The sequence below is a fragment of the Erithacus rubecula genome, assembly GCF_903797595.1.
Source record: "Erithacus rubecula genome assembly, chromosome: 8".
Taxonomy (NCBI): Eukaryota; Metazoa; Chordata; class Aves; order Passeriformes; family Muscicapidae; genus Erithacus; species Erithacus rubecula.
In genome coordinates, this window is record NC_136659.1 from 7,904,541 (window position 1) to 7,917,072 (window position 12,532).

At 35.2% G+C, this 12,532-nt stretch overlaps 1 protein-coding gene across 4 annotated transcripts in view; it reads left to right on the plus strand.

Annotated features, from left to right (window-relative positions):
* GLS (glutaminase) overlaps positions 1–12,532 on the plus strand; it is a 59,989-nt gene that overhangs the window by 22,167 nt on the left and 25,290 nt on the right. For all 4 annotated transcript variants that reach the window (XM_079311778.1, XM_079311777.1, XM_079311780.1 and 1 more), the window contains exons 8-14: positions 5,461–5,493; positions 5,748–5,806; positions 6,893–6,959; positions 7,505–7,555; positions 9,937–10,113; positions 11,203–11,334; positions 12,394–12,486. In XM_079311778.1, coding sequence (XP_079167904.1) covers positions 5,461–5,493; positions 5,748–5,806; positions 6,893–6,959; positions 7,505–7,555; positions 9,937–10,113; positions 11,203–11,334; positions 12,394–12,486 — 612 coding nt within the window. The remainder of the gene's footprint in view (positions 1–5,460; positions 5,494–5,747; positions 5,807–6,892; positions 6,960–7,504; positions 7,556–9,936; positions 10,114–11,202; positions 11,335–12,393; positions 12,487–12,532) is intronic.

Sequence of the window (12,532 nt, forward strand, 5' to 3'; positions counted from 1 at the left end):
GATTCATTGTCTCTTTCTGAGAAATGGATCTAAGAACTCTTTCATTGTTCCCATACATTTTAGCAGCTGTTAGTAGATGTGATCCTGTAACCAGCTGTCCTTAGACATGATTGTGGATGAGAGATGATGCTTGGAGTAATCTGTCAGAGTGTTTTAACATGTAATATATTAACATTTTAGGGGTAAAAAAGGCTCTTAGCATCACATACCCAGTTCTAAGTGCTGTCAGAATTTGGTGTTCCTGCCTTGGAACAGGGCAGGGACCTAAACTTAACGTTACATTGTCTTTGCAATCCATAATAATAAATCATTAGGGGTATGTTAAGTTACACATTTGTTTGAGTTACTTAGGCATGGCTGTATCCTACTCCTGCCATCTTAAGTGATTTTCCAACTACCTTGTGTTTGGGACTACGATGTATTTACATTTTGGTGCCTTAACCCCTGTCTCTGTTGTAATTGTACTTGCATTGCACTCCACAGACTGTTTCAGCAGTTTAAAGCATATATCTACAATAAAAATGCATTAGCAAAAGGACATCCTGCAGGTCACTTCCAAAGAAATAAAAGTTTTAAAAAAACTGCTAAGGACCTTTTCCCTTGTTCAGCCATTTGCCTATATTCCTAGTTACATAAATGACATAGTTACAACAATTTTCAAATAATTTTTATCAAAAGAAAATTGTAGTGGCAATTACAGGAGTTTGTGGAAAAGTGGTCTGAGATAAAACAGTATTTTTTATCATGTCTCCAAGGACATCAGGTGCTTGAAAGAAGATGATTCAACTGCTGTATGGATTTAGTACAGATTCAGCTTTCTGTACATCACATTGGCTAGGAAAAGTCTTTATTGCCTGTAGTATGGATAGATTTTACTATGATCTGTTTTTGATCTGTTAAGTTTTCTTAAATCTTAAACTCAGTTCTCAAAGCTTGTCAACTCCAGGCATAGCAGTGGTTTTGCCAAAGACTTCCCACTTCCCAGATTACCTTTACTGACTGTCACATTAAAAGTGCAGGTGAGAGGAAGAGAAAGGGTTCAGAGAGAAATATATGGAAGAAGGCAGATGGCTGTGGGTAGAATCACCAGAAGACAAGGAATTAGTCTTAGGTCATTTTCATGCTTTAACATTCCATCTGTAGATAAAAGTTTTCCTAACCTAACAGCAAAGGTTCAGGCAAATACAGCATCTTTAGATCCTCTATGTGCTGGCAGCCACATGCAGGACCTTAGACAGTGTGGACTTGAATGCTCACTGAAGGGAGGTGTTCTATGGTCTTGAAATATGGGGGAAGCATTTAGACATGTTGGCAATAGCAAAGTTCATAGTTGTTGCAAAAAATTTGGTGTACAAGAAAATGAAAATGTTTATCTTGCTCACCCTTAGAAAACCTTAGTTCAATAGAAGTTTTTTTTTTTTTTTTTGTATAAAGTATGGAGGGGGTTGTGATGTATTTAAGAACTTTCTGAATATGCTGGTATTCCAAAAATAAATCACAGAATAAATGAGGCAAAGAGTGGTAGAAAAAACCTGTCCAGCTGTGCCAAGGGTCTGTTTGCTGTCAGGATTCAGTTAAGAAACCTATGCAGTTACAGTGCAGTACTTGAGAGGTGGGAAAATGCATGGTTTATTTGAAAATATAGTTACAACAAATAGTACTGATTTAGCTTAATTGCTCTATGCTGTCACTCGAGTTTTCCTTCCTGATAGATTGATGTGTAAATGTGCATACAAACCACTTTTCAATATGTGTTGGTGTTGTGATCTTCTCTGCCAGATACTTGTCTCTACTTTGGTGATGTTGCCTCTCTTCCTAGGTTATTAATTTTCTTCTGGTAACTGATCTGGGATAGAACTTACATCCATGTTTTTCTTCACTTTTTATTAAAATGCAAGTATATTGGATGTTACCTGACATAGGATATGTAGTATATTCTGTGAAATAAGGTGTTAAATGGTAACACATGTCCAGAAGTGAAAGACAAAAAAATCTTACAGGTATTTGAAATTTTGATAGTGTTGGTCTTAGGTCAAATGCTGTCTGTCACAGTGTAATCTGAACTACTGTAGAGCTGAAAATGCTCCACTGAACTGTGAAGACACCAATTCTCACAGAACAGGACCATCTTAACAAATAAAATATGAAAAGTGTGTGAGTAGAGAAAGATAAAATAAAGACATTAGTGTTAACTTCATTAAAAATGCAGATGTCTTAAAAAAAAAAAAAGTTTTCTTACACTCTTACATAGGATTGATTTCTTTGTTTCTGGATATTTTCATCACAGTATAGTGTTAGATTATCAATTTGGATTTAAATATTCCAGAAATTAATTTTTAAATAATCTTCTATTATTAGAAGACTATATCCTTCTCATGATCCAGGTGTTTTTATTAGCTTTACTTAGATTCAAGATTGAGAAATTGCTTTAGCAAGAGACACATGGTAAGAGCTTATTTGCTCTAATCATAGAAACAGTGTTGATCAATGAAAAGGAGCTAATATTAACTACCTTGCTACTAAATTTTACCTAATTTTGTTGTTGCAAGCTCTGGTAAGTATCCATGGGTCTCTTTCCTTTGTAGGTATGTAGCCTTTGAAACTGTTTGTATTTTTTTAGTAGAAATTCAAGTGCAAGTACCTTTTTTAAAAAAAAAAAAATAAAGGGAAGATCACTAAAACCTGACACAGTCAAAAAATTCAAATTTATGGTTGACAGCCATGGTGTCCATTGGGGTTTTAAGTGTTTACAAAATCATATTGAGCTGTCTTCTGCAAGTTTGAATTTTCTGCCTATCAAACTGCTTCAGTCTTAACATTGTAAATTTAATTTTGTATTCATGTAGAAATGTTTTTTCATATGCATATACACACAAGCATGTGTAAGTGTGTATATGAACATATTCTTGTAAATGTACAAAGTGTTTGTCGAGTTTAGTGCATGGAATGTTTACTTTCATATTCTAGACAGGTTGAATTGCATCTGAACTTGAAAAGCACTTTTTAAGAAATATTGTCACTGTGTCCCCAAACTCATAGGTTTATACAGTCAAGCTAAAAATGTGGAAGAACAGAAGTTTCCTTCTACCTTATATTTGTTTAAGTTATTATGGAAAAGCTGCTCAGTACTCTGAATGTTAGGATTTTATATTTGCATCTGAATTTTAATCATAGAATGTGTGTTGCCACTGTCTCTCTCCAGCTTTTTAGGAGGAGAAGGACACCTCTGTCAGCTGCTGAAAGAGGGGAACTAATCTGTTGGGGTTTTTAGTCATCATGTGTATGGAAGCAGTTTCTTATTTCAGTAAGGTGTTGGTAGGAAATCCCTGCTGAGCTCTCCATCATGTGATTGCTCAAACAAATAGTTGAGGTGTCTGAGCAGTCTGGTTTCAGTAGCAATGTTTTTGTGTGTGATAAGAAATACCTCTACAAGAGTGTGGAACATCAAGGACTGAAAAACCATCATCTGCCTTAGGATGCAGAAGATTTTCTTTCCAAAATATGACTTTAGTTGTGAACTTTAAAAGGAACCTTTTTTCTAAGAAGTTGATGTGGAAAAAGTTTGCATTGAGTCTTTTGCCCACCAATTTTATGTGCTGCTGGTAAAGCCATGTTTTTGTTGAAGTGAATTTTTTTCCACTGGGCAGAACAAAAAAGTGACATATTATGTATTAATATTTTTGCAGAAAGCATGATCCCTTTCTCCCTCTTTTCTTTTTTTTTTTTTTTTTTTTTTTTTTTAACAAAAGAACCTGTTTCAATTTATTATACATGTCTAACCATACAATTATCAATGCAGCATCCCATAACTAATGCTGACCCACTTTCCCAGAAAAAAAGATGTTCATTGTGCATTTGAAAGGTTAAAAAGGTTTTTGTGGTTTAAATGTTGTTACATATTTTACAGCATTAGGATCTATGGAATATTTTGACAACTGCAACAGTTCAATGAAGTTGGTAATTTCTTCTTTTAATTATTTTTCATTGAACAGATTTGGAGTTAAATTTTTAAGATTTGTGTTCTGGTATATTATACAGGAACATTTTGATGAAATGTATCATGCATTTTTTTATCTAATTGAAAATTAGCTAAAGATTATTGCCTTTAGGACTAAGGTTATTAGCCTTTAAACATAAGGTAACCACTGGCACATAATTTTGAGAGAACAGTGTGGTGTTCCTTTCACCAGTGATCGTACGTGTGTGTCTGCACATCCTCTTGTAGATGAGCTGAAGCATGGGCTTCCAAGATTATCTGCAACACCCTAATCCACATACAGAGTGGGAAATGAGACTGGCTTTATGCATTTCATTAAGTAAAATACTGGTTGATATAAAGCTTCTGGTTTTTCCACTGTCTTCCCCATCCCCACGCTAAACACTCTTCAAGTGGCATCTTGAATTGTTTGAGATTTGTTAGAGTCTTGTCATTCTAAACAGAGTATCTTTAATATTAAAATTTTGTATTAAAACAACTTCTCCAGATACATTGTTACCACTTGTGCATGCCATGCCATTGTTTTTTCAACTTCCTCCAAAAATTCTACTTGGCTACTTAAAAGATTAAAAACTTCCCCCATGGACCATGTGCTATTTTTTACCTCCCACTCCTCTTCGAATCTCTTTTGATAGGAATTTGTGAAAGGTCATCCATCAGAGACCTCTAAAAACTTTGTCTTAAACTTTGAATGAGGGAGGGGAAAAAAAAATAAGTCCTCAAAATAACAGCCCTCATCCTCCCCAGAAAACCCAAACCAGTCCACCCTAAGAATTAAGTTTCACTATCATCCTTATTAAGATGGATTTAGATTTTCCTGTACATTGTTAGCACAATGATGTGCCCTATGAAGTGAAATTCTATTTTTATACCTGTTTAACAGTTTTTCATCAGATATTTTTTAATTAATTGCAGTTATTTTCATAGTAAGGGGTAACACTTCATTTTAAGTCTTCAGTCTAAATTCTTAGTATGGGCACTGGCCATGGAAATATTTTAACTTCAGTAGCCTGAAGTAAGAGTCTTCTGAGGTGAGCCTATGCTCAGCTCTGTTGGTAATATGAGAATAGCTTTCCCTTACTAATCTATAAAAAGTTAGTCTTTTTACTGTAATTATCCTGTTTGTAGTTACTTTTGTATTTTTTTTTGCTTTAGCTACTACATTTACTTATACTAAGCATTAAAGTTGAATAGAGAGCACTTAAAATAAAGCATACCTTTTTGAGTTTAAATTAATCTCCAACATACAGATGTTTAAGATGCATAGGATAATTTAAATGATAATTAAAAATTTACTTATCTAACACTTTAATTTTTTTCATTAATATATGAAGTGATTGTAGTACCTTATTCTTAATTAGCCTCGTACCTTAGTTATATGCATTAAAATCCTAATACTGTTAAGTGAACTAACTTGGTTTCTTTGTTAACAATTTTTGTAAATTATTTTTCTTTTCTTGCAGCAAGGAGCAAATAATGCAGAAAAATTTGACTACGTAAGTAAATGTTATAACTTCTCTTTTTTAACTAAATTCAGTGGTAAAATTTAAAGATGGCAAGGGAATTGAAAGTGAAATTTTAGTAATATCCTGTGGTTTGTTTTTGTAGATGTACTTGGTTATTTAAACATTTAGTGATTTGTATTGCATTTATAAAATGGTGTTGCAAGGTTTAGGGTAAGGCTGGCTTGAAAATTCGTTACCCTTTCATGTGTAAAAGTATTGCTTTTCCTCATCTTTGTCTCTGACAGGTGATGCAGTTCATGAATAAAATGGCTGGTAATGAGTATGTTGGATTCAGTAATGCTACGTAAGTATTTTTATTTATTTAATGAGGCTGGGGAAAGGGTTTCATCTGATAACTGGTATATTGAGCTTATGACAAAGTCCAGTTGTTTACATTTCAACTGGCATTTCATCCCTTATATTGGAGGGTGTCTTTGACTTACAATTTACAACTAAAGTTGTGCATGTCTCTGGCATCAGTGTGGCTAAATTCACCTGAAAGTATTGGTTACCTCTTTGAAAATGTCATTGTTCTGTCTTAGTGCTCTGTTGGTGCTATGGCAATGAGAGCTGTAAGTGCAACTCTTCTCTTCCTGGCAATTATATTAAAAATTAAACTCTGCATGTTGGTGGCTGATGACAAATGTTTAGAAAGCATAGTTCGTACAAATGGGACTCCTTCTGCTTTTTTATTTTGCATATTAAAATTATTTTGTCAAACAGTTCCCCTTGTACACTCAGTGTACAGCATTTAAAAAAATCTTGAGAACTTTTTCAGGCAGCACAGGGAAATCATGAAGGTTCAATTGAGCAGAGTTGCTTCCAGGTTGTCAGCTGCAATGCTTGTGCAGAAGTGTTTTTCCTGAGCTTAGTTACAGTACAAGGTGTGTCCTGCAGAAGGAACCAGGCATGTGTTCCTCCTTGAGGTTTCATCCTTACCTTAAAGATCACAGTGAGGAGTGCAGCTCTCAGTCTGGCCATTGTCTGACCTGCTGTGTGATCCTCACGTTCCTGCTTTGGGCAGGGAATGACCCTGTCACTGTCTCAGTGGGGGATCTTCCACTCTGGCCTGTTTAGAAATGCTTCCAAGATTAGGATTTTATCCTCTTTGCCTTTTCTCCAAGTCAGCTTACGTTGTGTAGGTAACCAGTACTGTGTGTTTGGATGTCAGTGCTGATTCACTCCAACTGGGTGAACTGGGATGAGCTGCTGTGGCCACTTCTGTCCCATTAGTAGAATATTTGTGTTCAGAAGTGATCTATCCTTTACATTGAATTTTACTGAATTACATTATCCATCTTGAGTTCAGTGATATTATTGGGGGTCTTTTTTGGAAAGTTTGACATGTTGCCTTGTCGTTTTTTTGTTTTTCCTTTTTTTTCTCTTTTAGGTTCCAGTCTGAAAGAGAGAGTGGAGATAGAAACTTTGCAATTGGCTATTACTTGAAAGAAAAAAAGGTTAATTTCTTTATTGTTAAGTGTATTTTGAAAATGGTGTGCTGGGTTTCATTTGTAGTCTGTGAAGACTTTATTTTATGCACAGTATGGCACAAATTAATAGTGGATGTGTCTTATCAATGTTATTCAAAGGCTGTCATTTAAAAAGTGTGATGATTATGCCATTCTGACAAAATACCTCTAAATATTTTTTTGCATTATGGCCAGGGTAATTTGTTTTATTTGTTGTAAAACATATAATCTGTGCTGTAGAGGTGACTTTATAAAACTCCTGGATGCATTTTTCAGTTTGCTTATTTAAGGATGTTGAAAACTATGCTGAAAAATATTTTAGTACCTAGTTTGTTGATATTCCTGCACTATGTTATCTTTTAAATCTGATATCATTAAGTATTTCTACTTACTACATTTAAATGTTTATAATAAAATACATCTAATGCTTAGTATGCTGGCAAAAATACAGCTTAATTGGTCTTCCTAAAAGCAATTCTAAAAAAAACCATAATTATAATTTTACCTTACTGTCTTCTTTTTTTCTTCGTCAGTGCTTTCCTGAAGGCACGGATATGGTTGCTATACTAGACTTCTATTTTCAGGTAACTGACTTTAAAATTGAGACTCTATAAACTTAGAATTGCTATTATAAGCAGTAGAAGCTGATTTGTGCCTAGACATGGAGGCTTTAATGACTTGCAGTTACATGTCAGCTTCTGTTTAACTGTGGAAATGACAGATGTAGTTGGATATATCCAGTTTTGCTTTTGTTTGGGTGATCTACTCAGGTGTCTTTGTTGTTAATACAAACTGGCAATAGTCTTTAAAACACTAGAAGCTAGAAGCTTGAAATGTCTTGTATTACTTCAGTGAGTTTGACAAAGCACTTCTTGTTTGGGTTGCTGCTTCTTACTGTGCTGTGGAGTAGTTTAACCTCTGTGTAACTGGAGAATGCATGCTGAGCTGTAGGCTCCAGGGGAGTGCTACAAGGGAAGTCATGGGAATATCTCCTTTTGGTTTAATGCAATGCTTTTGAGTAAGAATCTATCTGTATATGTATTTCCCTTTTTTTTCCCCTTTTTCACTTTCAGCAAGTTATTTACAACTGTCACAAAATGAGAACTTTGCAAGTGTGAGGTATTTCCTCAGTAAAGGTTTCCTAATGTTTAAACGTTCACAACTCAGCCCTGCTGTGTAGAGTTCTCAAGAGGCAGTTCAAGTTTTTACTGATTGACTTCATCTGGGAGAGTTTAAAAAAATAATAGTTGAGTTCTCAAAATCTGTTTGGAGACTTGCTGTTACTTATGCAAATTATAAGCCATTATTTTCCTAATGCAAATTTTATTCAAGTTTTTTTTTTTTTGTGTTGGGATGCACCTGCTCTCTTGTATTTACATTTGATAAGTATTTATGAAATAAGGTATGTGTTATTAGTTGTATGGACCTCTTGGTGAGTTAGAAACTAGGTATAAGCTAATAGTCTACTCTGAACTTGTGACAGAAGAGAATGTGTAATTTATTTGAATTTACTGTGTAAACACGCTTATTAAATGCCTTGTATCCCATTGCCTGATATGTTTCTAAGTGGAAGCTATTAATAAGTTAAGAAATGCTAAAGCTTATTTTTCTAATGTATTTTAATTTGGCCTCATTTTTGTGCTTTCTGATCTCTGATGTAATGACCATGTGTCATTCTTTCTTTTTTCCCTGAAAAATCCCCTTTTCACCTCATGCTCAGGAAAAGGGTAGCTCATACAGGAGCAGCATTTCTGTTTTTTTGTCAGGGTACAATGCTTACCTTTCCAACACTCAGATTCTACTGAAAAGTCTAGTTATTTCTTTTCTTTAGGTTTTCTATAATGCTTCTTCCTCCCTTTTGTAACCGGGAACTTTCTGAGCAGGAATAAACGTATTTGCCTATTATCTCTGTAAGTGAGGATGGATTATTCTCAGTTTAGACAAAGGAGGTACAAAATGCAGGTGCTTAAACTGAGAACCTAGAAACAATTTTTTTTTTGAAAGTAGGTGATATTATGTAATACTTCATATGTTTAAAACACAGTTGCCATTTTAGATGCGTCTCTGACAATCTCTTGATTTGCAACTCCAGTTGATTGGACTAGGATGTATTGAGTTTGGCACCCGGAAAATAAGAATTCCAGGTAGTAACTACTCATGCAAACGTGGCTTAGGTAACTTCATGAAGTATCATGTAATGACTGTTTGGCAAAAGCAAGAATACGAGCACTAGTTTGTTTATTTTTTAGAGCAGCATTTCAGCTTCAGGTTGAAACCAACTTATCTTTTGGTTTCTGCAGAAATGAGGCAGCATCAGGTGATGGCATCATATCACATTTCCTGATGTGTCACCAAAGTATGTATAGTCTGTACTGAAGCAGGGATCCTGGGAAAAACTATGGTGTGGTTGTATCATTACTATATAAGAAATTAAATATGAGAAAGGTGAAATAAGGCTGCATCAGCAGGAAGTGCTGGCATTAAGACTTGCATGTGCTAGAATTTGCAGCTTTAAATTCTCCTTCTAATAATGTGTGGGATCTTCTAAGGCTTTAAAATAAAAAAACCCCCACCACTCGAAACAAGCTCAAATTGAAAAAACAAAACCAAACCAGTCATTCTGTGGCTTTGCCATTTAAGCAGATGCAAAATACTGAGATTGTTTTACAGACCTTTTCCTCTCAAAGCAACGTAAGGGGGGTGGGGGGAGGAATCAAGCAGAGACACTAACCTGTGAAAATACTGTCCCCAGCTTTTAAGAGGGCTTACAAACACTGTCACTGGGATCTTTATAGTAGAAAGATTCAGACTGTATTAATTGATGCTACTAGAGTAATCTGTAACAAATGTTATGCTACAGGTGATTTTGAGATGTTAAATATTTCAATATTTTGTTGATCCTGCTGTAGTTGGCCTTACTGTGTAGAAGTACCAGTGCTTATAATCTCTGTTTCTTTTCCATAAGCTTTGCTCAATAGAAGTAACATGTGAGTCAGCAAGTGTGATGGCAGCAACTCTGGCTAATGGTGGCTTTTGCCCAATCACTGGTGAGAGAGTCCTGAGCCCCGAAGCAGTCCGGAATACCTTGAGCTTGATGCATTCCTGTGGCATGTATGACTTTTCAGGGCAGTTTGCCTTCCATGTAAGTACTTTCCAGGTATTAATTACAGCTGACCAGGAAAGCTTAATCTGTGCTATTATTTTCCATGTTCCTGGTGTTGTCCTTGGTTTTGAGGCAGAGGGGAGGATGTTATGTGAATTGTTTAGGAATTGTGCACAATGTAAGGGAAATCTCAGCTAGGATTCGTGACACTACTAGTGTCACATACCTTACAGCACTCTTCCTTCACATTTGGGAACCCTTTTCATATCCAAACATAAATACTGTTCTTTGGGAAAGGCTGTTCATGGGAGAAACAGGAACTGAAAACATGACTGAGGAGATCCTGCTGTACGGGATAGCAGAAAGCATTTGCAGACAGTTGTTTCTTCTTCACTAACTCAGTCTCAGAAATTGTCCTTGTGTGTGAAAATGGCTGTTATACCCAGCACATGTACTATGCTCCTGTGTTCTAGCAGTGTGTTCCTTACATGTGTATAATGCAAGATGGACTGTATCTTATTTTTGCTTTCAGGGATTTTTTTGAGCATTTTTAGTTTTTCCTTACTGCATACATTTAAAATTTATTATGGTGCATTATGTGACATAGAAGTTGCTGCTTGGAGAGCCATGAGGATATGTGACATGTTAGTTCCTACTGGAAAAAAGTAATGCCTTTGTTCAGATTGGAAATAAGTAGGTTATTGTATGAATTCATAGACACTTCCTAATTTTCTTGTGGTTTTGTTTTTTACCTTCTGCTTGTCAAGATTTTTACAGCTTCATTTTACCACCTCGTTGCAAGCTGTTCATGAGACATACATTTGTGTACTATTGCTTAGTCATAATTACTTTTTTCTAATAGATTTAAATGATCTTTTTCAGTGAGTCTTATTGACTCACTGTATTCCTGAGAGCAAATAGGTTTATGGTTGTGAAGCTTGGATTGTCACAAACTGCATCAGGTTATTGGTTATCTTAAAAGAGATAAGTAGTAACGCTTTCCCAGGTTCAAATGCCTCCCAGATAGGTGTTTTATAAAGGCTACATAATAATCTTCAGGAAAATGCTGGTGTGTTACAATAGTGAGGAGCAATTGCAGAGGCCAGTAATTCTGTGATTATTCTGTAGGTTGGTCTTCCTGCAAAATCTGGAGTTGCTGGTGGGATTCTTCTGGTTGTTCCTAATGTCATGGGCTTGATGTGCTGGTCACCTCCTTTGGACAAGATGGGCAACAGTGTTAAAGGAATTCACTTTTGTCATGTAAGTAGCATTGCCCTTGGGTTTTTTTGGTTGTTTAGGACTGTTTTTGTTGTGGATTTTTTTTTTTTTTTTGGCTTTTGCAGCTGATGTTTACTGAGCTTCAGTTGGCATAGCTGAGGTAGAAGTGAATTAAATAGTGATTTGTGATTTTTCTCTAGATAGCAAGTTTCATCTGATTCAAGGGTGAAAGTTTAAGGATAGATGTTTGCTTTTTAGTAGTAAATAGAACTAGAATTCAGTGAGCATTAAAATATGATGCCAGAAACACTGGAGAAGTCTGTTGTGGAAAAGCTTTGAAAAGGAGCACTTCGTGGGTTAATGAAAGTGCTGGATTCCAGTATATTGCATTAAAAATTGTAAAGCTCTATTTATAGACTTTCTTCCTCTCTTGTCATAAAGTGCAATTTTCAAAACACTGGAAATGCAGCACTTATTTCATTGCAATAAAAGAAAAAAAACTGTAATGAAATACTGCCATTCTGATATATTTTTAAACTGATTTTTGTAAACCATCTGACATAACAGATGTCTTCATAGATGATACCCAGATGTTGGGCAAACTTTTCCTAGCAGCAGTTAAAACTTTTCATGCTTCTATTTATCTAGCATTTATACAGCTTCAAATTGAGATGTTACTAATTCTAGTTTAAGTACTCTAAAGTTTCATATGAAATCGTCCTGGTGACTTGACTCTAAATCCTAGAATACAGGGGTAGGTGAAGGATTTACTGCATCAATTCTGCATTACAATGAAACCTAAAAACTGATACATGATTGTGGCATACAAGGAACATGAATGTAACATTCACTTTTAAAAATAGAACAGCATTGCCAAGTTTTGTAATTATAGCCTTTCATGTTGCAATTCAAACTGATTGAAAATCCATTATGTCATTCATTTCCTTGTTTCATTGTATCGATTCATTAAATAAATTTCTCTTCTTACTGGTTTAAGTTACTAGATTATGATGCAAAATCTAAGTGGTAGTATTATTACTAACTTAGATGTGTTTAGCTGTCCTAAGCAGATAATAATGCATGTTCTCTAAATACTTGCAGGATCTGGTTTCTTTGTGCAATTTCCATAACTACGATAATTTGAGACACTTTGCAAAAAAGCTTGATCCTCGCAGAGAAGGTGGTGATCAGCGGGTAAGTTCCTGTCTGTGCTCAGTGAGTATTGCTCATAGACTTCAGA